This window comes from Eretmochelys imbricata, chromosome 8, assembly GCF_965152235.1.
Source record: "Eretmochelys imbricata isolate rEreImb1 chromosome 8, rEreImb1.hap1, whole genome shotgun sequence".
NCBI lineage: Eukaryota > Metazoa > Chordata > Testudines > Cheloniidae > Eretmochelys > Eretmochelys imbricata.
Window position 1 is genome coordinate 30,767,429 of NC_135579.1, and position 26,727 is coordinate 30,794,155.

The 26,727-nt window shown below is 41.1% G+C and overlaps 1 protein-coding gene across 1 annotated transcript in view; it reads left to right on the plus strand.

The window, feature by feature from the left end:
* The window catches only part of DOCK2 (dedicator of cytokinesis 2), a 505,601-nt gene that overhangs the window by 136,747 nt on the left and 342,127 nt on the right, over nucleotides 1–26,727 (plus strand). The window contains exons 24-25 of the mRNA XM_077824538.1: nucleotides 7,189–7,259; nucleotides 8,458–8,564. Of these exons, the coding sequence (XP_077680664.1) occupies nucleotides 7,189–7,259; nucleotides 8,458–8,564 (178 nt within the window). The remainder of the gene's footprint in view (nucleotides 1–7,188; nucleotides 7,260–8,457; nucleotides 8,565–26,727) is intronic.

Here is a 26,727-nt window from a genome sequence, read left to right on the forward strand (position 1 = left end):
TCCGCAAACTTTATTAGCACACTCCCACTTTTTGTGCTGAGGTAATAAAAAGATTAAATAAGATTGGTCCCAAAACCGATCCTTGAGGAACTCCACTAGTAACCTCCCTCCAGCCTGACAGTTCACCTTTCAGTAGGACCCGTTGTAGTCTCCCCTTTAACCAGTTCCTTATTCACCTTTCAATTTTCCTATTGATCCCCATCTTATCCAATTTAACTAATAATTCCCCATGTGGCACGGTATCAAATGCCTTACTGAAATCTAGGTAAATTAGATCCACTGCGTTTCCTTTGTCTAAAAAATCTGTTACTTTCTCAAAGAAGGAGATCAGGTTGGTTTGGCACGATCTACCTTTTGTAAAACCATGTTGTATTTTGTCCCATTTACCACTGACTTCAATGTCCTTAACTACCTTCCCCTTCAAATTTTTTTCCAAGACCTTGCATACTACAGATGTCAAACTAACAGGCCTATAATTACCCGGATCACCTTTTTTCCCTTTCTTAAAAATAGGAACTATGTTAGCAATTCTCCAATCATACGGTACAACCCCTGAGTTTGCAGATTCGTTAAAAATTTTTGCTAATGGGCTTGCAATTTCATGTGCCAATTTCTTTAATATTCTTGGATGAAGATTATCTGGACCCCCCGATTTAGTCCCATTAAGCTGTTTGAGTTTCGCTTCTACCTCAAATACGGTAATATCTACCTCCATATCCTCATTCCCATTTGTCATGCTACCATTATCCCTAAGATCCTCTTTAGTCTTATTAAAGACTGAGGCAAAGTATTTGTTTAGATATTGGGCCATGCCTAGATTATCCTTGACTTCCACTCCATCCTCAGTGTTTAGCGGTCCCACTTCTTCTTTCTTTATTTTCTTCTTATTTATATGGCTTTAGAACCTTTTACTATTGGTTTTAATTCCCTTTGCAAGGTCCAACTCTACTTGACTTTTAGCCTGTCTCACTTTATCCCTACATGTTCTGACCTCAATAAGGTAGCTTTCATTGCTGATCCCTCCCTTCTTCCACTCCCTGTATGCTTTCTGCTTTTTCTTAATCACCTCTCTGAGATGCTTGCTCATCTAGCTTGGTCTACAACTCCTGCCTATGAATTTTTTCCCCTTTCTTGGGATGCAGGCTTCCGATAGCTGCTGCAGCTTTGATTTAAAATAATCCCAGGCCTCCTCTACCTTTAGATCCATAAATTCTTCAGTCCAATCCACTTCCCTAACTAATTTCCTTAATTTTTGAAAGTCAGCCCTTTTGAAATCAAAAACCCTAGTTGCAGATTTATTTTTGTTAATCCTTCCGTTCAGTTTGAACTGAATTAGCTCATGATCACTTGAGCCAAGATTATCCCCTACAACCATTTCTTCTATGAGATCCTCACTACTCACCAAAACCAAATCTAAAATGGCATCCCCTCTAGTCGGTTCAGCAACTACTTGATGAAGGAATCTATCAGCTATCACATCTAGGAAAATCTGAGCCCTATTATTATTACTAACACTCATCTTCCAGTCTATATCTGGGAAGTTAAAGTCTCCCATGATCACACAGTTTCCATTAGTATTTACTTTATTAAAACATTAAAAAGAGCTCTATCCATATCCAAATTAGATCCCGGTGGTCTATAGCACACCCCAAGCACTATCCCAGGGGAGACTCTAATAGTTTTCTTCCCCAATGTGATTTTTGCCCAGACGGACTCAGTCTTATCCATTTCATCGCTTCTTATTTCTTTACATTCTACCTCATTATTGATATACAATGCTACTCCACCACCTTTACCTTTATTTCTGTCTTTCCTAAACAGCACATACCCTTCAGTACCTGTAGTCCAGTCATGACTACTATTCCACCGTGTTTCTGTTATCCCTAGAATATCTGGTTTCACTTCCTGCACCTGTAGCTCTAGTTCCTCCATTTTGTTACCTAGGCTCCTCGCATTGGTGTACAAACATCTTAATTTTTGCTGTTTGGCCTCACTCACATTCTGTACCCTATTAGGCATGGTCATTCTACAGCCAGTATAACCTATTAGACTGGTATCTACACTGCCCTTCCTCCTACCCACTGCTGTATCCTCTCTTACTTCGTTTTCTTTCCTCTCAATGCTAAAATCCGGCGTGGAGATTACCTGGACATCTCCCAACCATCTCCCCCAAATTCCTAGTTTAAAGCTCTCTTAATCAGTTGTGCCAGCCTCCATCCTAGAAGTCTATTTCCTTCCCTACTCAGATGAAGTCCATCCCGAGAGAACTGTCCTCTGTCCATGAATGCCTCCCAGTGGCCATACATCCCAAAGCCCTCCCAACGAATTCCTATTAGTGACCATAACTTCATTGTGCTTTTTAGTCCATGATGGTCTTGCCTATATCTTTTTTTCTACAGTGAAAATATTCGAGGGTTGGCTCCCCTCTTACATTGTACATCCATCTTAGTATACATAGTGAATCCATCTTAACTGTCTCCCAGCATCATTCTCATACCTACATTTGTTGTGAAAAAGCTGAAATATTGATGCTGTGGTGGGAATAGTGTATATTTCACATGCTAATCTCATACATTTTGCAATGTCCATGCATAAGGATATTGTGTCTAGACTCTAATTATGTGTGGGGTAGTTAGAATGACTTTTTTCCTCAGTTTGAAATCAGGTTATAGAAGTCCAACAAATGCAAATTCCAATAGCTGATGTTAGTAGATGCTTTATCATGTTTGTTTACTAAGGTTCATTGATTTGTTGACTGCAGGCTTTCTGTTTGTTTTAAGGAAATGCATTATGGATGCTTATCTGAATAAAAAGCTGTAGCCCAAAATTCTCTGAACAGTGTTCTAAAATTACACATAATGTTGATAATTTCTTACCCAATATCAACTGTGAGATGCTCTTTAAAAAGTTCTCTCTCGCTTCTTTTTAGGCATTAAGGGACCGAAATTAGCATGACCACTTGATGTGTTTAAACCCATGGAACCTCTGGGAATTGTAGTTGGAGTCAATGCTGACAGTTTCAGCATTATTTTCCACTCTATGCCTTGGAGGTGCATTGGAGTCCAAATGTAGGTAGTCAGCCCATGGCAGAATTACACTTACAACAGATCTCTCATGAACATGTTCCTAAATTCATAGGATTTACTGTGGATTACTGGGTATCTAGAGGCCTGTTTTAATCTCCCCGCTCCTCCCCACAAACGTGTAAACGTCTCCAGTTTCCATCTTAGAAATGATGAGTAGGGAATTCTGTGGGGAGTTTATTTATGAAACTTGCATCCAAGTGCTCTCGTGTTAGAGAGAATCATTTATTTTGGAGCATTTAATTAAAATTAGAGTTCAAGGTACACATCCTGGGTCTTATTCAAATGACATGTGGGTCTATGGTGGGAGATTGTCAGTGGTGGACCGCCTGCTGAGGAAGACCATGTGAGCCCAATCCTGCATCAGATAAAGTAACTGAGTTTTACTGCTGAGCTCAAGGAATGAATAATTGGACCTATGTAACATGACAGAAAATTTATTGGCACCCAATGTTAGAAATTGCAATTCAGTTGTCATATTGTTCACATCGAGATATATCAGAACAACTTCACCAAAATCTCAAATGTTTTGTTTAAATATAAAAAGGTTCTGATTTGTGTTAAAGCAGCGTGCAAATTGGATTGTGCTCTTGTACCTTTGGGTTAAATAGTGTTTGTTACAAACTGTCACTATTTAGCAAGAGGACTGCAGGCAGCAAAAAAGACAGAGAAGCTAATTTTAATGAAAAAGTTCCTTACTAAACACTTTGACAGTAGGTTCTCCCCCTCCCCCCCCATTCAAATGCTTAGTTTTCTGGGTTTACCAAAGTCATTCCAGCTTTCCTTTAAGCTTTTAAATATGAAGTGCATGTTTTATAAGAAAACAGCACCTTAAAACTTTTGTTGTGGCATGCTCATGGATTAAGAATTATTTTGGATTTGATGTTTGTTAAAATGCAATCTATATATAACTGTACATTCCACTACTTGGGGAGCAGTGGCAAGGACACTGGACTGGGAGTTGAGACACATGGCTCTCTTCCTGGCTCTGCAGGTTGACTCCCTGCATGACCTTGAGGAAGTTAAGCTCTGTGGCCTTGTCAATGCACAAACTTGCATAGGTTAACCAATCCAGTGCAAAACCCTTTGTGGATAATTTTATTTATTTAGTGGCTTATTTCAGTTTAGTTTAAACCTGTTCCTAATCAATTTAAATTAAACCAGAACAAGACTGGCTTAAGATGAAATGAGTGTCCACACAACCTTTTTCCACTGGTTTAACTAATCATTTTAAAATCACACTTTTAAGTTTGACTGATACAACTCTAGATGTAGAGTTAACACTGATATCCCATTGGTTCCCTACCTATAAAATGAGGCAATGTTTCTTGCCTTTTTAAAGGTAAGATAAAAAGTTCTACATGAGTTCAAAATTCTCATTATAAAAAAACATTTGCTTTTAATTAGGTTTTTTTATTTGAGTTTAAATATCCACAGGCTGTATGGCTTTCCTAAAAAAGTTATGCTTTTCAGTTTATTTCAGATTCTGTGCTTTGTCAGTGTGGAAAGTAAGAGTCAGGATGATGTATGGTCAGTCACTGCTTTTATCAAGGTCTGTGCAGACAATGGAAGTCAGACAGGAATGATTGCTGTTGGCAATGTAAAGAGCAGATTCCGCATGCTTGTGTGTGAAGGCAATAGCAAATGTTCAGTAGTACCCTGTTGAGCTGATGATACACTCCATGTGCAGGTTAGGCCTTGTTTAGTATGTGTCTCGCTACACAGCAGAGTTGACAATATGTACCTATGAAATCCATGGCTTTAAGCATCTGTTCTGACTCCCTTTCCTATAGCCCAGGGTCTACCTACAGCTGGAGCAATTTAGTATGTAAAATAGATCTGCATGAGGTGTTAAGACTGCCTTTTGCTGAAACTTACTTCTCACCTAAATGATACTAGTAATAGCAACACTTCGGCTATGTCTACGCTGGCAATTGAATGACACAACTTTGGTCTTTCAGAGTTGTTAACGCACCACCCCACCCCACCAAAGACACAACTTTTACCACAGGAAGTGTCAGTGTGAACAGTGTGTTGTTGGCAGAAGCGCTCTCCTGCTGACAACACAAATGCCACTCGTTGGGGGTGGAAGATTTTTGTCGGCAGGAGAGCTGACAAACAGCAGCGACACAGCTCAAGTTTTAGCAGCATGGCTGTAGCAACACAGCCATGTTGCTAAAAGCTGTGTAGTATAGACAAGCTTTTAGTGTTTCAAAATGAAATAATGCCAGTATTGCCTTTGTAGTTCTAATGTTTTGTTCAGGAAGCAATTAGCCAAAGTACCACTTAATATACACTAAATCCAAAGTAAGGGAACTAAGTGTATTACACAACACAAATTACAGTTTGCAGAATTATTACACAAAACACTGCCCTAAATTTATGATGGTGGCAGAGTTTGTGAATAACCAGTGTCCATAACTAGTGAACATAGTAAAATTAACGAGATTTTAAGTAGGTATGAATGCACTTAAGAAATGAAATGCAGCAGCATTCATACCATGTTCTTTGCTAGAGATAGTGTATGTCAGAGATAGCTATCTTTTGGATTATTCTTTTTTTAATGGAGGTAGCTATCTTTGGATGCATTCCCTCAATAATAAATGGTGTCACAAACACAAAAGCAGAATTTAACCTCTCATAAACCTTTATAGTATATGATAGCTGACAACTTTGGTGGGGTGAAGAGGAGGAGATGAGAGACCAGAGTGGATGTGCTGGTGCATTGTACTGTACCTGCAGCAATTTGGTCGAGTTCTCCTTTTTTGACTATTTTAAAGCGCATTTTAAAATACTCTCTTTTCTTAAACTTAAAACCGTGCTTTTATTTTGAATTTGTTAAAACTACAAAAGGATCTCTCCACCTTCCCTCCAGCAAGAGGGCTAGTGCATCCTTTGGGTATGTACGATAAGTGAGAAATGTATCTCTATCACTAGAAACTACAGATTGCAGAATAGGATAGTTTCCATATCTGAAAGATGCACTAATCCTAGGAGGCAGTTCTTAGTATCTATTAGGTTAAGAGGATGAAAAGTAAAGATTAATGTCTTTATGAAGCTTTCACTTTTGAATTGTCATGCATGGTTGTCTGTTTGAATGTTTCTGCACTTTATCATGGGCTTATGAACTATGTGTAGCTTTAAAAATATTTTATTCGAGAGGCTGAGTATATCAAATCCCTCTTGCAGGATTCTTAGGAGAGCTGAATGATGTAGTGTTGATGTTAGATGCTGGTGATGACATCAGACATAGACTATTGCCCACCAATGTGTGCTATTGCCCACTCAGTAGGGTAGTGTAGCAAGTGTAATTTGGCTCATGACTAACCTTTACCAAGTAATTGCTTGACAGACAGAATAGAATAGAAATCATACAAGATGAAATTCACCTCTTAAATAAAAAGTCTGAGTCCTTGAGCTCCATGTCAGTAAAGTCTTGAAAGGTCAGTAGGGAGGAGACACAAAAGATCATCCCTTCTGCAGGGCCTGGTGCTTTCATGCAACATCACAATGACTATTACTACAGCTTGTGGCCTGGCCAAACAACTGCAGCCCATCTGTGCAACCTGTCTGGTACACTTGTGGGGGCTGGATTGGTGTAACTGAGGATCCTGTGGCCTCTGGCTTGTGCCTGCTTACACACTTGCATTGCTGTAAAGCCACCTTCTGCTGTGGCAGCATTAGAAACACTGTCAGTGGTGTGCATAGTGTGTGCAATCTACCTCATGGCTATTGTGCTTCCAGCCCCCTTGCATTATATCACCATAAGGCATATGTGTTACAGAAGGCTTTACTCTGGCCCTCTGCATCATGGAGAAATTCAGAGTATAAAGCATTGACATTTCAGAGCAAGGTAGAAGAAAAGTCCTAGTTCACTTCAGTTCATTGAAACATGCGCACTTCTTTAGTTCTAATAGTGAGCCATTCCTGGGGAGAGGGTGGAATGACTTCATTATTGGCCAAAACCTTTGTGTCTCTGAGAGCTATGTATTGCTATTGTATTGTATTAAGTGGACATTGAGGGTATTAGATGGAATTGAGCTGTATACAAGGACATATACGTACATGTACTTAAACAATTAACACGGTATGTTTGTCAATTCAGGTTGCTGCCTTGAAGTATATACCATCGGTCCTCCAAGATGTTGAAACAGTCTTTGACGCCAAGTTACTTAGGTGAGCTGCTATTCAACAGCATTTTGTTAGATCTGCCCGATGTCGTCTGCATGCAACGGTGTCAGTTCTGTCCAATACAGATACCAAGCCAGATTCTTAGCCTCTATAAAATGGCATAGCGCCGTTTAAATCAATATAGCTATGTCAGTATACACCGGTTAAGGATCTAGCTCATTTTGTTCAATTTGAAGCATCTGTCATGGGTTGTTTACAATGAATATGGAATTAACATAGTCTCGGCATGACAACCAAGTTCAGGATTTATTCAGGCTGTATCCTCTCTGTACTGTTGTACAGTTGCAAAACATGGACATCGTGCCACTCACTGGGCAAAACTGGAGGCTTTCCACACACAATGTCAATATCCTATATTGGGCATAAAATGGAATCACTTAATTTGTAAAACAGGTGTTTATGATCGCTCCAGTCCACAGAGTACTGGGACTGTTGTCTGAAAAGCGTAAGATGCTATCTGCATACATGTAGCAAGAATGCCACAAGATGTTCGGGTGAATGTCATTCTCTGGGTGGCTAGTAACATCCAGGAAAATTCCACCAACTGAGGGGTGGAAGTGGCCCAAAGGCAGAGCCCCTATTACATGGGTTCATCAAGTCTGTTCTGATGTTGGACTGTCGGGCCATCAAGCCCTTGCTGTCATGCAGGAACGGACCAGATGGCAAGCCATCACTATGGCCGACTGTTTGGCAAAGCATTGAAGAAGAAGAATATTCTAGATAGTGAGTTGTATTTTTCCTTAAGAGTGTATTATAATACAGTTTAACATCTAGGCCTACTTTTCAAAAATTTGTTCAGTGAATGGAATTAGCAAGTAAAGCAATGCACTTCTGGAGAATAAGTGGCACTACCAAAAAGGCCACAACTCTGGCTGGCTGACAATAGATGTCTTCCTGATAGATGACAGAAGATTTGTTGGCCAAACACTGCATTGTATTGTACGTGCGCAATGGGAAAAAATGGCAACTGTTAATCTTTGGGCAAAACTGCCCCAACACTTAGTTTTTCTCTCTTAACAGTTGGTCTTTCTCCCCTGATAGTCTTAATACACAACAAAATACAAGGAAATGTATTGAATACATTTGTTAAGCATTAGAGGTATTTTAGTAATTACTGCTCTTGCTATCTATTAGCATAAGGAATTAATCTAAATTGTATTTCTGATTTCCCACTTATCTGCAGCCAACTACTGTATGAGTTTTACACTTGCATCCCACCAGTAAAACTACAGAAGCAAAAAGTGCAGTCCATGAATGAAATAGTACGCAGCAACCTCTTTAAAAAACAAGGTAAATCCAAATTGTCTTCAGGTTTTAAACTAAATGTGTATAAGATTGACAGAGTGGCTTTAATCTCTCCATAATTTTATTTGATATACGGTAGATAGAAGATTTACATAATTCTTATAATTCAATCTGTAAAAGCAGATTGAGGTGGCTTCTGGTTGATCCTTTTGGCCAAGACAATTAGTTTGCAAAGGCACGATCATTAGAACAGAACAAAGACTAGACAGGCCTGGGAAGGGTTATTTGTGAGTGCTTATTTTAGTGGTAAAATGTGAAGATTGAGAAACCTGTTGTGGCCACCTTCAAATCCATTTTTTTAAGATGTACAGAAATATAAGAACATTTAGAAGTAACATTTAAAAAATTCTGAAATCATTTCTGCATATGGGACTTAAGTTCCGAAGTCAGTTAGATGCTTTTGAAAAACTTGCCACAAATGTTTGTCCAATACTGGGATATATAGGTCTATTTTGGGAGTGGGAGGCCAAGGGCAGGTGAGGGAAGAGGAAATGAGAGCAAAACCTAGGGTTGCCTGGTGTCGGATTTTTAACCAGTCAGCTTTGCTGACCGGGCCATTAAAAGTCCAATTGGTGGCGCAGCGGGGCTACGGCAGGCTCCTTGCCTGCCCTGGGTCTGCGTGGCTTCTGGAACCGGCTGGCATGTCTGGCTCCTAGGAAGAGGGCTGGCTGGGGGCTCCATATGCTCCCTCGTCCCATGTGCCAGCTCTTCAGTTCCCATTTGATGGGGCCGGCATGCACCACGGGGAGCCGCCTGGCTGCGTCTCGACCTAGGAGCCAGAGGGACATGCTGGCCACTTGTAGGAGGCACCTGAGGTAAGCGCCACCCGCATCCCTCACTCCAACTCCCTTCTCCAGCCCTGAGCCCCTCCTGCACCCCAACTCCCTCCCAGAGCCTGCATCCCTCCCATACTCCGAACCCTTTGGCCCCAGACCAGAGCCCTCTCCTGAACACCAAACCTCTCATCCCCAGCCCCATATCACAGCCCTCACCCCCAGCTGGAGCCCTCCCTCCTGTGCCCTGAACCCTACCCCAGCCTGGAGATGACCCCCCCCATACCCTGAATCCCCTCACTTGTGGCCCCACCCCAGAGCCCACACTCACAGCCCAGAGCCCTCATCTCCTTCCAACCCCCTGCCCATCCCAGTGAAAATGAGTGAGTGATCAAGAGTGGGGGAAGTGAACAACAGAGGAAGGGGGGGATGGAGTGAGGGAGGCTGAGCCTTGGAGAAGGGGCAAGGTGGGGGGGGCAGGGCAAGGGTGTTCAGTTTTCTGCAATTGGAAAGTTGGCAACCCTAGCAAGACCAATAATCACATGAATGGAGAAACCAGGTCATGTCCCTTTTAAAAGGATAACAGTGTTATGACAGCATTGATAACACTGTGGGGTTGGGAAAAAGGTGGGGAGGACACTTCTAATAGACTGTGCTTCTAACATGTGGGCCTGCCACATGTGAGGGGAGAGGGGAAAAATAACCAGAAATGTAAAATATCACTTTCATTACCTGCAGCAACTCAGCTGAATTTTTTCCTGAGTATAAAATTATTGATGGGTTGTCCCAGGTGTTTTTATTTGGGTTTTTCTCTCTCTCTCTCTCTCTCTCTCTCTCTCTCTCATGAATAAATCTTTTAATTAGTCTATTTGAGTCTTCGGAGAAATTGAGGTTAAGTCACTGCTGTACGTTCTTTTTGCCTTCGTTAAAGGGGAAGATATTTTTTGACTTTGCTATACTAGCAAATTTAATCTCTTTAGTTCACCCGCCGTGTAGCTCCTCCACAAGAAGCTATAATGGAAGCTACCGAGCAGGAAGGGCTCAGTGGCTTTTAACACTGTCACTTACCTCTGTGTTAAAAATGCCAGTGCTCACAACAGCCTTGTCAGTGCTAGTACTCCCACTGTTGCTACCACAGGTGGGAACTTTTTGCCAAAGGAAGTATTGTACATCAGGCCTAATTGACTGATTGGCTTCATTAACCTCAGTTCCAAGAACTTTGCCTCTCTGTACAAGTAACAAATAAGGTTCTATTCCATACTTTGTAGGAATAGCTAAGCTTGTTGCTCTCTCGGCTTCATATTGGAGCTGAACAAGCCTCAGTAACTTGGAAAGGGCACCTAGTCTGCTCCAATGAGCTGCTAGTTGCTCAGTGTTCCCACTTCTGACAATTTATAAAACAAATCTGTCATGCTCCTGGGAACTTGACAACAACAACAGTGACTCTGTATGGCGTTGTAGAGGAATATGCCAAGAGTGGAATGCTTTTGCTCATCACATTGTACAAGGTTCCCAGAATAGTCATAGGCACAGATTTAAGCACTATGGACAGATGGAAATGCAGCACTGTCATAGAGCTTCTATAGGGTGCATGCTGTTGAGGGCAAGACTTGGATTGTTAGCTAAAATAGTAACAAGATACTTCATCTAAAGTCCATTGTGTTTTCAGGACATTGGGGACTGTTTAACCAATTTAGCAATCATGAAGTGTTGCATAACATGAAAAATTTTCAAGTTTTCTATGCAATATTATGCAGTCTTTAATCAGTACTCTTGTTATTGTTTTCATGCACTTAGCCTTTGATTTTTGACTACTAGCTTATCATTAAAACCTTGCAGATTAACCAAATCAGCACCTTGTTCCAGGCTATTAAATCTAAGTGAAACAGCATCTAATCTACAATCAAAGGTTTGTGTACATAATTGAACTGCAGTAAATATATCCAGAGTGATTTAAGAAGTAGCAGTAGTTGCAGACAATTTGCCAGAAACAAAAACTCTTTTGGCTAGAGATGTTGTACAGAGGAGTGCTTGTAGGAGGCTGCAATGAATATGAAAGTCTCTTTATCATATTTCTAGTTGGTTGTATTATAGCTGGTAAGTCACAAGTTACAAAGCCAAAAGGAAAGTGTTAGGATAAAAATGCTTGTATGGGAAGGAACAGGTAATGTTACTGACGAGCAGTATAGGGAATATGCTGGGTTAACTCCAAGAAATTACTCAGTGTAAGTATATTCAGTATCTGTGTGCAACTGAACTGAGCATATAGGTGTGGGGTCTACAGAGATACCAGCAAGTGGTACACAGCACATCAGGCTGTGAAGATTTGAACTCCTCCTCATCTCCAGGCAACACCAGGTGTTGCCAACTGTAACAACATCCAGAGATTTCAAGCAGCAGCACCCTAAATCTAATTCTGATCTTACTGAGGGTATTACTTGGTTCAATCTGTTTTCTGCCTAATGCTTTTAGCTAAGATCTATTAGAGTCTCCAGCCAAATATTTCCTTTGCTGATAAACAGAGCTCTCCATCATTCTATTCCAGCATATTCAGAGCCAGAGAATCAATCCAAGTATTTCGAACCTACCGTGGAAGGAGAGTAGCTAACTGACTCTTAAAATAATCTTTTAAAGGGATATGAGACCTTTAACTCCTCTGTATTGGGAGGATTCCTCTGGGGCTAGGCATGTCAACCTTCTTTTGGGTCTGTTATAGCAACCCCTCATACTGATTCAAAGAAGGGCACTTGATTGAGTATGCTCCAGGAGTAAAAGGGTTAAGGGAGCATCCAGCATTGTACATCATTCTAGACAGGATGTGACCTAGGTGTAGCCAGGGCCTTAATCTCTATACTCCTGTTCTGTGGGTTTTGGGATGGGAGAGTGGACTGCTGCTTTTAAGCACATGAGGTAAGGGCTGCCAATCAGTGCATCTTCGCTCCCTGGTGTGTTACTGGCAATTTGCTTGGGGCACAGGAACCTCAGAGAACCTCCTTTCCTTACCCTGCCAACACAGTTATCCCTGTAGTAACATTAATGTGTCTCTTGGTAGTTTTGTGTAGGATCTACATGTTGTTAAAAACAAACTAACTGTGTCATCTGCAATGCTTAATTTAAAAAGACGACGACAACAACAAAAAAACAAAAAAACTTTTAAACTCAATGTGAGCTTCACCCAGAATGGTGAAATCAAAGTCAGCCATTATAACCACCCATCAAGTGTATTTAGTCAATTCACTCAGTTATCTTGAGCACAGAGTCCTCTTCCTCAGTGCTATTTGAGGTGCTGTTTATATGAGAGACAGTGTTTTGACAATGCTAAAATGAGCTCTGACGCAGCGTTCAAGCAGAAGCTTCGATGCTTGAGGCTGGTGAAATGAGTAAATAAAGTTTAACCATGGAGAGGATGTTTGTTGTTTATAACCTCAGTTGCCATCTCTTTCCTAAATTAATATCGTTGGCATCTCTCAAACAGCTTTCATATAATAATGCTATGGCAAAAGTAGTAATGAACTACTAGTTACAAATTATTTATCCGAACACTTTTATATAAAATTCTATATAAAAAGCATTAAACATAAAGATTCTTGTCTGAATAATTCCATATGGGCTGGTGTGGTGGTGATGCATCTGGATGGTCATTAAGGGCATATCTACGCAGGAACACTCAGGAAAGTTAAGGTGAGTGAAACAAAGCTGGGAATTAAAAGTGCACTAGTGGATAGGTAACAAGGGCTCTTTAATTCTTCAAAAGGCCTTCTGAAAACTGCTGTCAGTGAACAAACTTCTATGCAAGGCATAGGTTTTTGCCTTTTGATTGTCAAAACAGATTTTCTAGATAGAACTCTTTTTTAACTCTTTATTTACTCTCTCTTACATGCTTTCTAATAGTTTGGAGAGATGCTCATTATGTATAACGAAAATCCCTTATCTGGCATATGTTTGAACTGCATTAAGTGTTTTGGGCCCTTTGCATGTCACATCAGGTTATAATCACTTTTTTTACAAGACCTGTACAACTACTAACGAAAACGGCTTTTAGGCTTCAGTTCATTTGTTTCTTCAACCTTGGGGAATAATTTTCTTTTTTGTCAGGGAAAAACTACTGTGACTACTTTTACCACCATTCTTCATTTTGGTGTCCTTGCAGTGCATTGGTAGCTTTCCGTTATTTTATTTTTGTGAGTCCTATAATCCCAATCAGTGCAGTCCTTGAAAAATCACTTAGGATATCTTGATCCTTGGAATTCTCCAGGTCATGCAAATCTTCAAACAGTTACCTTTCCCACACCATAATCTGCACTACACCCGTACCTAAAATTACATTTTCCTCACGGACAAGACAGCTCCTCTGAGCGCATTAAAATGAAGACTCTTCTTAAAGCAGTAGTACTGCTTTTGTTGCACAGCTGACGCAAACACATTTTCCAGCGTATTATTTTTGTCCATGCTGGACAGCATGATGCAGAAGCGATAGTGGTGCTTTTGGGAACATCAGTGTTGGAGGTAATCTAGTTTCCCATCTGATACTGTATTAAAGTGGCTACCCGTAGATTTTTATTTTTTTTTAAAATGGAGGGAATAATTTACATAACTATTCACTTTCTGTGCAGGAAAATTGCTATGAACTAAAAGCACAGATTAACTTGAGTTTTATAAATGAAAATGCGTTTGTAATTATGGTAATAAATTATATTACTTAAATAGTTATATCCTCAAAGCAAAGCACAGGTTCTTTGAGTGGAGCACCCCACAAATGTAGCAAACTTTAGTGCTCAAAATATTCTTTCCCTAGGTAAGAAGAAAATAGATTTCACCTTACAAAGAAAATAAAAGAAAAATCTTACTGTGGGGAAGTACTTGTGCTGTTTTTTGGCTAAAAGATTGTGTGTACAGTTGCCACAATATAAACATTAGCTGAGCTTTTGTGGTGGTTAGAGGTTGCTTGTAATTATTAGAATTGGGAGCACTGGCTGTTGGGAATCTGAAAGGACAGGAAACAGGAAGGAGGGGGGAGGAGTTGAAGAGGCTGAGGGAGAGCTACTGAGAGTGCAGCAGCAGCTTGGAAAAGAGGTTTCCACTTTAAAAAATAAAGTCCTGTTGAAATTTGTTAGTACCTTGCCTGGCTACTACAACAGCTCTCTCCCGTGCTGGTCCAAACAGATAGTCCCGCTGAAGGTGAGCAGTGAGCCTGTGCTGTCAGAGCCCATGCTAAGTATAACACAGGCAAGAGAATTCTGCAGCTCGGCAAGGCAAGTCAGTACTTTGTTTGGAAAAATCTAAACTTCACTGTTTCCCCATTTTCCGGTGTTACTGATAAAGGTGTTTTTGTTGACCACACACTGGTATTTCTATTTACCATTTTAACTGTTTGAATACATTTTTTGCTGGTTAATATCTAATTTTGTTTGTAAAATAGCAAAGGATTCTTTTGATTCACCTGATAAGATGTATGGCTTTTTGGGGTCTTAACCCAAGAAGCTGACTTGATTTTGTTTCTTCCTTGTGGCTCAAAAAAGCCTTCTAAATCTTTTTTACTGATGGAAAATCTTTAGTAAGTAAGGCTGCAGACAAGGAAACTGAACTATGGAAACAGGCAACACAGCAGAAGTTGCACAATTATTGGCTGTTGATCCCTTTTAAAAAAGACAAATAACTGCCCCTCTTGGGTGGGGGGGGGGGGGCAGACAATCTCCATCTTTTCAGAGTGCTAGATAAAATCACCAGCTTTATATTTGTATTAAAATTTATAGGCCACAAAAACTCTTTATATTTGCCCTTCAGACAAGTATTGAGTGGCTCACAGTCTTGTTAGCATTTGATTCCTGCTAACACTGTTTGTCTAACAGAAAAAATACACATTCATAAACATTTCCTCTTGCTTCAACTTGTCAGTGGTGTTGTGCGTGATAAACTAGACAAAAAGATATCAATAACAGGTCCATTGTATCACAGCTGTGAGAAGAACAAAAAGCTTCTACCTATTTTTAAAAGAAAAGTTGAGTTGAAAAACTAATAACTTATGTAGGGGCGGCTTACTTCATGTTGCACCCTGCCATCCTGAATTGTTGGAGAGGTTGGGCAGTCTGTGGTGGGTTGAGGTTGCATCCCTGATCCTCTTTGGTAATAGCCATTGATGCACCTCTCCTCTGTGAACTTCTCTCATTCTTTTTTGAGCCTAGTTATACTTCTGGACTTCATAACAGCCCCGGCAACAAGTTCCACAAGTTGAATGCCTCGTGTGAAGCACTTCCTCATGTTTGTTTTAAACCTATTGCTTATTAATTTCATTGGGTGATCCCTGGTTCTTACGTTATGTGAAGGGGGAAATAACATTTCCCTATTTGCTTTCTCCATATCATTGATTTTTATAGACCTCTATCACATTCCCCCTTAGTCATGCCTTTTCCAAGCTGAACAATCCCAGTCTTTTTAATCTTTCCATATATGGAAGTTGTTCCATACCCCTGATCATTTTGCTTGCCTTTCTATATACTTTTTACAACACTGTCTTTTTTTTTAGATCAGAACTGCACTCAGTATTCATGATGTGAGTGTACCATGGATTTATATAGTGGCATCGTATTCTCTATCTTATCTATCCCTTTCCTAATGGTTCCTAATATTGTTAGCTTTTTTGATGACTGCTGCATATGGAGCAGATGTTTTCAGAGAACTATCCACAATGGCTCTTACATTTTAGACCACCTTCCACACGTAGAATTAGGAAAAGCTGACAGAGCATCATTCCTTTGTTTCCCAAAGCCCCCTTGAGCCAATATTGCAGGCCAAATCCTTTCTGTAGGCATGTCCCTCTTGATATTTGAATGGACAATTACTTTTAGAAGTATATACAGGAGGCATGATATACCGATAAGATAGTTATAAGAGTCATATTAACTATATACTTATGCCTGAACTGTAACTCCGTGTTTTAACTGTCTAATGGTAGTTTTTGGACTTGATTCTCCTGGGTTTTGGATACCATCTTATATGGAAAACTTTTACACAGCAGTCTTGTTACCTGAGTATCTTGCATTACTTTCACACAGTACCATATTATGCCACAGACTCTTGGAGAAAATTGTTCAGAACTGCAGTTAAAAAAACAACCTAGTGCCTGGAGTGAACAGCTGTGTGTTTTGAGGAACAGCACACAGCAAAGATACTGATAAAATGGGCAATATAGAGAGGAGACCTGGGAGAGAGGTTGTGGTGAAGTTTTCTTTCCCTGGGAAGGGAACTACAGAGGAGCCAGCTGGAAGGAGCTTGCACCCTGGGACAGTTCCTGAAAGGAGCAGGCAGCTGGTGATAGGGAGACCCCCTAAAGCAGATCTGGGAGAAGGGACCCCAGGGAAGAAGTCCTGAGGGTCAGAAGCTCGGGAGGAGCCAGACCTCCAGGGAGAAAGCTCTTTAACAGAGTGAGAGAGAATTCTGCAGAGTCTGGAAGAGGAGTGAAGAGTCTGCAGAGGATTGATCCCAGGAAAGAGGGAAGAGTTTTTGTTCCTTTTGAGCTTTGAATGTGGCCATTGTTATTCCAGAACGTACAGGACTCTTCCTGTACCAGAGGGGCATGTCACTGCACAGATCTCTGAAGTCTGTAGGCGGTAAAGGAGGCAGAGGGGATGTGTCTTAGCATAAGGAGGTTCTCCAGGATGGTGAGTTAGTCCTACTTCAGATTCAGCTAAGCCTGTTGGCTCCAAATGTGCATTGTTCATCTGTTCTGTGGGCAGTGCCTTTGTATGTCCTAGGGAAGGCTACAGGGTTTTTTAGATTTATTTTGCTATGTATCTTTGATTTTTGTCTGCTGAAATGTTCTGGTAGAAAGACTTTGACAGGTCCTCAGGAGCAGAGCTGAGTTTGACTAGGTAAGCAAGTGGACAGTAGCATTGCACTCATTTTGTTAAGTTTTCAAATGGGTTAAACTGAACTGCCCAGTGTCTCTCTTATTTCTGTCCTTCCTTCCTTCTGGTCTTACACCTAAGCTTATTCTGCTGCTCTAAAATATGTATTGCAACAGGCACACGTAGCTCTGAAGAAATGCTAGAGCGATTTGTAATGAGGGGAGATTAGAAATAGAACTAAACCATCACACTGGATCTCAATCCTCTTGACTGTAGGACTCTTCATGGAGATTGTCAAGTGTGGTTAAAATGTAAAACAAATTTCGAAGTCTATGAATGCTTTCAGGTTCCACAAATCCATCTTAACCGAGACCACGTATCAGTGTCCACCCTTTGATTTTCCACTAACAATCCCTTTATACAGTGCCACCTTGTGGTTATGCCATAATGCCTTTCATTGTCAATACGCATTTGCTACCATTCTTTTCACTGACCTCTTGAAGAGTTCATTCTTTTCTTTACCACAATGTACAGTTGGAATTTTCTTTACATAAAGAAGTAGTGATGGACTTAAAAAAAAAACTGGACTATTCTGATACACCAGGGTTAGGTGCTTCGCACCATCCACCATGCCTGATGATGGATTCTGATCTTTCAGGATTTAAATCCTGTCTGTCCTGCAATGACCTCATCCCCCTAAGCAGAAGCCATGGCCCCTGCCCATTTGGCTTAGCAGAAAGCTACATACTAGACCTATATTCAATTTGCTTTTCCTTCTCCTCCTTCTGAACCTGTAAGTCCTGAGTCGCTCATATTAAACTCCATCTAATTATTGTTTGTAGTGTTGTAGCCATCCTGGTCCCAGGGTATTAGACAAGGTAGGTGAGTTCATATCTTTTATTGGACCAAAATCTGTTGTAGAAAGACACAAGCTTTTGAGCTTACACAGAAGAAGAGCTCTGTGTAAGTGCAGAAGCTTCTCTCTTTCAACAACATAAGTTTCGTCCAATAAAAAAAATTTACCTCACTCATATTGCCCATGAGTTTACCACAAATCTTGAGAACACAGTGGCTGCCAAACCAGATTTACTGCTGAACTCAATCTTGACTAGCATTACCCCCTCAAGCAGGAACCTCACACCTAAATCTGGCAGTGGGGAAAAAGGCAGCATTGAAAAGGAAATTGGTGCCAAAGACCCCAGCACTGAAGACTGGTGTGGAGAGGGAGGGCTGCATGAAATATGAACAGAAGCACAGCTCCAGACACAACTCACCTCACAAGGAGGATCTAAAATACCCATCCTCTAACGACAAACCTTGCAACCCCTTGATTACCTGAGGGGCTCAGAACCAAGGCTGGCTGCTAGTGCAGTGCAGGAATGCTGTGGTGCAGTAATGACCTAGATGCTGGCCCTGGCCCCACAGACTTGAGCATCATGGTCTCAAGGTCCATTCTGGCAGAGGTGTCTATATCTCTTCCTTGAGACGTCCTCAGTCCTGAGACTGTTTGTTTCAGCACCCCCATGCTAAGGTCATGCCATTCAAGGAAATACTATCACCTTCACCAAGCCATTCATTATCACCAGTGTTGAGCAGAGATTAATCTCCCCTGTGAGGGTGAATTCGGAGGAGGTCCCACAGAAAGCCTGTCTGTTTAGAGTACCGACACAGCCTAAATACATATGCACTGGCAGACCAACCTCAACCAAGCTCATACCTGTACAATGTTCCACCTTGGCCATCCCGGGGACCACCTTCACACACCTGAAAGCTGATCCCTTTCCCACCTGTTGAAGGAGATCTCCTTCCCCCTCGACATCACTAGCCAGACCTCCCATGCAAGAGCCAAATAATGGTCACCACAAACTGAGTGAGGTGGCACTAGAAGAAAACTAACAGCCTCATTCAACACCTGAGGAATAATCATTGTCACTAGATGAAGCAGTAACACCGCACCAGATGATTTTGAAATATTCCAGGACCTATTGGCTTGAATCACAGAAACCATAGATATCAAGACCTGGATAATCCAGGAAAACTCCCACAAGCTCTTTGACATCCTGACCCCTTTAAGTCCAGCCAAGACTGGACTCCCCATTAATGAGCCAGTGAGGGGACTCTGTGAGACTCCAGATACTCTTCTTCCAATATCTAAGAGGACTGAGAACAGCTACGAAGTACCAGACAGAGGTTTTGAACAATTTTATGTCCATTCTAACCTATGACCTCTGGTGGTATCTGTGATACAAGAAAAATCCAAATCCATAAAGGAAGATCCTAAAACCACAATCAAGCTCTGTTGGTGAAATATAAATTTCTTATGAGATAGTGGCCCTGTCTTATCCAAGGTCCCAAAGGATACAGGGTTGAACAGCCTTACAAGTGGCAATGGATGAGTCGGACATGGTTGCCAGGTCAATGGCCACCATGCTTGTGACACTGTGAAGAGTCTTCTGGCTGCAAGCATCAGGTGTTCCTAAGGAGGTGCTAGGTATCATAGAAGACTTGTCATTTGATGGGATGGAGCTTTTCAGTTTCTGAGTGGATGGAGCACTCCACTCAAGGATTCTAGGGCCACGCTGCAATCCCAAGTAACCCAAGTTAAGGTAGCTAGCTCTTTGAGATGTTGTCAATGTGGATCCCACAACCCCCACTCCATCCCTGCATTTTGGGGTCCTTGGTAAACACTGGTTTTGGACTGTGAAGGTATTGAGGGAAGGTTGCTGCTTTTCACCCTTAGTGCTCTCTCTCAGAATTGTGAGGAATCACAAAGTATATGTGGCCCCAAAAGGTAGTGCTATTGAAAAGACTACAGTTTTGCATGCATGAGGTGCATGTGTCCTCCTGTGGGATCAACATCTTGAAGCCCATCAGTTTACCCTAAGATAAGTAACCACTTCTTCTCAACAAAGGTCACCCAGAATCTGCTCAAGGCCATAATTCACAGGGACTATTGTAATTTCAAAACTGTTTTAGACTAACATGAAAAGTTGTAAAATTAGATATTGGACACTTGGGATTATGATGTAGTCGCTCTTAAGTTTTAAAATCAGCAGCTTGTTAAAAAGAAAGTAAAAAATCTTGCCACTCTATCTTCAGAGTGTGTTAAGAGCACATTGTACTAGTTGACTTTGGTAGTTCTGCAGCCAGAAAGGATAATTGGATTTGTAAACTAAAGACCTGAGTCTAGAGCATCTTGTGGAGAAACCTTCACCAATTTTCAGATATTCTGTACCAGAGGAGTCCTACTGCCCCTATCACCTTTTAATAATGAATTAAACATAGTTTATTCCCTTTACTTGGTTTTGAACTCAATCTCCGAGAAGCACTAGATAAGTTTCAGTGACTTCAAGGGGACTGAATGTATGGCTTTCAGCTTAATGGGAAAAGAGACTGGAAAGTCAATTTTGCTTTGTCCTAAGCAAGATAAATTTATTTTTCTTGCATTTGTTCATTTCTATACTTATTTGTAGATTGCACTTTTGTAATTTCATTCTAAGCATTGCTTCAAAATAATATGAAGTCTTCAGAAAATGTTGCTACTTGATACCTGACCACAGTGTGAGTTTATTGCTTAAGGCCTTTCTAAGCTACTTGATTTTCAAGCATTACAGACTACAATGAAACTGCTAAAGTGTCTATTAATACATAACATACTGCAAAGCTTTTACTGTTGACAAGTAAATAGAAGTTCAGAATGGGTTGCAGTTAGTTTGTAAATGCAATTGGAACACTGCTTCTTCTGAAGTCTTCAAATACAGGTTTCTGTAAAATTTACCAAGAAAAGTATCAGGAGTTCCAAAAGGAATATTCATGCTTTGTTTGAAAGTTCTTAGGGTATTAATGATGGGAAAAAATTACTGAAAGAATGTCCACATATGAGAGGCTATTTCAACACAGTGTGGGCTCTTTGAACGCTGCTAAGATAGGCAATCCTCCTGGGCAATCTAAATGTGCCCAGACGTATAGGGAATGGGCTCATGCTTTTATGAATTTACGCATAAACAAATAAATATATAAAAACTCCTTAGTGTGGGCTTTTCTTTTCTCTAATCTCAAAACCAAATAGCTAAAAAAGAAAACATAAACACAGCTTAAATCCAATTTTCCCCTTTGTTATATAAAGAGTATTTTTTTAATGTGGAGTTTGTTCCAAATGACCACACAGCTTCTTGACAGATTTGTCCAATGGACGTTGTCAGAGGGCAAAACATGGTTTTCTTACCTGCTGAAAGTTCTATAAATTTCAACTTACTAGGTCATAAATAAGTTTCTAGTGATGGTGAACCCAAAAAGAATCCAATTATATGTCCAATTGTAACAAAATATCAAGAATGTCTTCCAGCGTTATTCAACTGGGTAAGTTTTTTGCAGAAAATCCTCATTTTATCTTAATATTGTACAAAAATAAATATGATTAGGATAGGCTGTTTTAAAATACTAGTTTTTTTGACATATGCATATTCTGATGAGACTTTCTTAGCTTGTATAGAATGCTTGATTTTATTCCATGAAATGCAAAATGTTTGCTGTAGGGAAAATATTTTTAGTTGAAGTGCACCATTTTATTTCTATTGGACCAAAATACAGTATAAAAATCAGATGGCACTGCGCCAAAAACCGTGATCCAAGCATGGCCAAACCTTGGGGAATCTCCGATCTGGGTCCAAACGTCACATCTGACTGTTTTGTAATGTCCAAAATGCTAATGCAAAAAGGAGCATTTAATTGGTTTTTAGGAAAGCAAAGCATTTTTTTGGTTTCAAACCACATGAAAATGAAAAGGAGTACTTGTGACACCTTAGAGACTAACCAATTTATTTGATCATAAGCTTTCGTGAGCTACAGCTCACTTCATCGGATGCATAAAGTGGAAAATACAGTGAGGAGATTTATATCTATCAACTTCATGAAAAAAACTTGTACAGATACAGACAGACATCTTCCTTTCCAAATGCAAACAGATGGACATCATACCAAAAGGACTGAAGGTAAAAAATCAATTACAATCTACATACCACACAGACTATGCTGACAGCTTGTGCCACACGCTCTCAAAGAAACTGCGGAACCACCTGATCAACATCCTCTACAGCAAATAGGGAAAGATTAAGAATGAGCTCTCAAAACTGGATACTCTCATAAAAAAACAACCTTTGACACAAACTTCCTCGTGGCTGGACTTTACAAAAACTAGACAAGCCATTTACAACACACACTTTGCTTCTCTACAAAAGAAAAAGGACACTAAATTATCTAAACTACTACATGCCACAAGGGGCCACAGCAATGGTTCCCTTAACCCACCCAGCAATATTGTTAATCTATCCAACTATACTCTTAACCCAGCAGAAGAATCTGTCCCATCTCGGGGCCTCTCCTTCTGCCCTTCCACCCCCACAAACTTGATACAGTTCTGTGGTGACCTAGAATCCTATTTTCGACGTCTCCGACTCAAGGAATATTTCCAACACACCTCTGAACAACATACTAATCCACAGAGACCTTCCTACCAACACTACAAAAAGAAGGATTCTAGGTGGACTCCTCCTGAAGGTCGAAACAGCAGACTGGACTTCTACATAGAGTGCTTCCGCCGACGTGCACGGGCTGAAATTGTGGAAAAGCAGCATCACTTGCCCCATAACCTAGCTGTGCAGAACACAATGCCATCCACAGCCTCAGAAACAACTCTGACATCATAATCAAAAAGGCTGACAAAGGAGGTGCTGTTGTCATCATGAATAGGTCGGAATATGAACAAGAGGCTGCTAGGCAGCTCTCCAACACCACTTTCTACAAGCCATTACCCTCTGATCCCACTGAGGGTTACCAAAAGAAACTACAGCATTTGCTCACAGACACACCCCTGGAACCCCGACCTGGGGTATTCTATCTGCTACCCAAGACCCATAAACCTGGAAATCCTGGGCACCCCATCATCTCAGGCATTGGCACCCTGACAGCAGGATTGTCTGGCTATGTAGACTCCCTCCTCAGGTCCTACGCTACCAGCACTCTTAGCTATCTTTGAGACACCACTGACTTCCTGAGGAAACTACAGTCCATCGGTGATCTTCCTGAAAACACCATCCTGGCCACTATGGATGTAGAAACCCTCTACACCAACATTCCACACAAAGATGGACTACAAGCTGTCAGGAACACTATCCTCGATAATGTCATGGCAAACCTGGTGGCTGAACTTTGTGACTTTGTCCTTACCCATAACTATTTTACATTTGGGGACAATGTATACCTTCAAATCAGTGGCACTGCTATGGATACCCGCATGGCTCCACAGTATGCCAACATTTCTTATGGCTGACTTAGAACAACGCTTCCTCAGCTCTCGTCTCCTAATGCCCCTACTCTACTTGCGCTATATAGATGCCATCTTCATCATCTGGACCCATGGATAAGAAGCCCTTGAGGAATTCTACCATGATTTCAACAATTTCCATCCCATCATCAACCTCAGCCTGGTCCAGTCCGCAAAAGAGAGACACTTCCTGGACACTACAGTGCTAATAAGCGATGGTCACATAAACACCACCTTATACAAGAAACCTACTGACTGCTATTCCTACCTACATGCCTCCAGCTTTCACCCTGACCATACCACACGATCCATTGTCTACAGCCAAGCTCTACAATACAACTGCATTTGCTCCAACCCCTCAGACAGAGACAAACACCTACAAGATCTCTATCAAGCATTCTTACAACTACAATACCCACCTGCCGAAGTGAAGAAACAGACTGACAGAGACAGAAGAGTACCCAGAAGTCACCTACTACAGGACAGGTCCAACAAAGAAAATAATAGAACGCCACTAGCCGTCACCTTCAGCCCCCAACTAAATCCTCTCCAACGCATTATCAAGGATCTACAACCTATCCTGATGGACGACAAACCTTGGGAGACAGGCAAGTCCTTGCCTATGGACAGCCCCCCAACCTGAAGCAAATACTCACCAGCAACCACACAAGAGAACCACTAACCCAGGAACCTATCCTTGCAACAAAGCCCGTTGCCAACTGTGCCCACATATCTATTCAGGGGACACCATCATAGGGCCTAATCACATCAGCCACACTATCAGAGGCTCATTCACCTGCACATCTACCAATGTGATATATGCCATCATGTGCCAGCAATGCCCCTCTGCCATGTACATTGGTCAAACTGGACAGTCTCTACGTAAAAGAATAAATGGACACAAATCAGATGTCAAGAATTATAACATTCATAAACCAGTCTGAGAACACTTCAATCTCTCTGGTCACTCGATTTCTGATCTAAAAGTGACTATTCTTCCACAAAAAAACTTCGAAAACAGACTCCAACGAGAGACTGCTGAATTGGAATTAATTTGCAAATTGGATACAATGAATTTAGGCTTGAATAGAGACTAGGAGTGGTTGAGTCATTATACAAAGTAAAACTATTTCCCCTTGTTTATCCCCCCTCCCTCCGTTCCTCAGACGTTCTTGTTAACTCCTGGAAATGTGCTGGAAATGGCCTACATTGATTATCACTTCAAAAGGTTTTCTCTCCCCCCACCCCCGCTCTCCTGCTGGTAATAGCTCATCTTAAGTGGTCACTCTCCTTACAATGTGTATGGTAAACATCCATTTTTGCATGGTCTGTGTGTATATAAATCTCCTCACTGTATTTTCCGCTTTATGCATTCGATGAAGTGAGCTGTAGCTCATGAAAGCTTATGCTCAAATAAATTGGTTAGTCTCTAAGCTGCCACAAGTACTCCTTTTCTTTTTGCAAATACAGACTAAGACGGCTGCTACTCTGAAACATGAAAATTTAAAGCTGATTTTTCAAGACAGCCACCCCCCACCCTGCATTTGGGGGAGGGGAACTATTTATGGAAAGGGTGTATTGTCATGGGTGAATAGTGTGAAGATTTTGCAATTGGTTACAAATGTATACTACCAAAGGAAGTAAATTATTTTCTCATGGAAGAGATCACAGTTTACCCATCTCATTAAAAATTCCTGGCAACACTGAAGTGAGAATTTCATTTGAGTGCTTTGCCCTTGATGGTAACTGATTCTGGCCCCATCCTGCAATGAACTCCATGTATAAGCAGTCTCCTTTGCCAGCACAGACTTCTGTTGACTCTAGTAGAACTCCACCTGGGCATAAGAGGCTGCCTGAATGGAGCTCATTGAAGTATTGGGACATTTGGAGGTAACAAGCACAATCCAACCTCTTCTGAGGTCAGTGGAGAGATTTCATTTGTTTTCAGTGGGCGCTAGATGGAGCACAAAAAGAGGCTTAGGTTCTGAGAACAATAGAGAGGTTTTTTAAAAGGACATTTGATGGATTTCTACCTTCCTTTTTTCTGTTTTTGGTATCTATGCCTATAGTCAAATAGACAGGACTGACCCAGATAGACCAGGGACTGTGAGGTGTAGGTGTTGAGTTGCTCTCTTTTCTTGTATCAAATCTTAGATTACTTCCAAAAATAGAGCTTGTATTTTCTGGGAAATGACTGTGATTTCTCTGAAAGCTGGATAAGTCTGTAGGAGATTCAGACGTGATTGAATTCAAACTGGAACCAGTACAGAGAAGGGCTACTAGGATGATCAGAGAAACAGAGACTCTACCTTAGGAGAGGAGACTTAAGGAACTTGGCTTGTTTAGCCTAACAAAATGAAAGATGAGGGGAGATATGATTGCTCTCTGTCAATACATCAGAGGAATAAATGTCAGGCAGCGAGAGGAATTATTTAAGTTAAGTGGCAGTGTTGCCACAAGAAGAAATGGATATAAACTGGCCTCTGATGGTTAGACCAAGGTTTCTAACCATCAGAGAAGTGAAGTTCTGGAACAGCCTTTCAAGGGAAGTAGTGGAGGCAAAAAAACCTAGCTTGTTTTAAGACTCTGCTTGATAAGTTTATGGAAGGGATGGAATGATGCAACTGTCTCTGGTGGCATGTGATCCACCCATGCCTGCTATTAGCAAATATTTCCAGTGCTTGGATATGAGACACTAGATGGCAAGGGCTCTGAATTACTACAGAGAATTCTTTCCCAAGTGTCTATTTAGTGGGTCTTTCCCACATCCTCATGGTCTAATGGTTGGTAGTCATTGAAAGTTACCTTATGAGGTTCTAAGAGGCTCTGTCCTTGGTGGTACACAGGGGAACCGAAAAATGATAGGGAAAGCTATAAAATCAGGCAGGTATGTTGTGTGAGAACAAAGCAAAGATAGCTTCCACATCCTCCTGAGACTGAGTACCCTATATTTGAAAGTCAGCGGGGTCCGGGGCAGAACCAGTGACCAACTGGTGTATGCAGCATATTTCCTCTGAAATCTCTTGGATTTCCAAGACAAAATTGTTCCTAGCAGCTTCAGTAATAGTTCCCTGTTTGTTGTCTTTGCCACTAGTGTTAGTATGCAGCTGTGAATGGAGCCCATGGCATCCTGTCTCCTGTGTAAGCCGTCCTGTCAGGTAAGAAAGCTTCAATAGGGCAGCGTGGAGGAGCTCGAGCTACATGTAGAG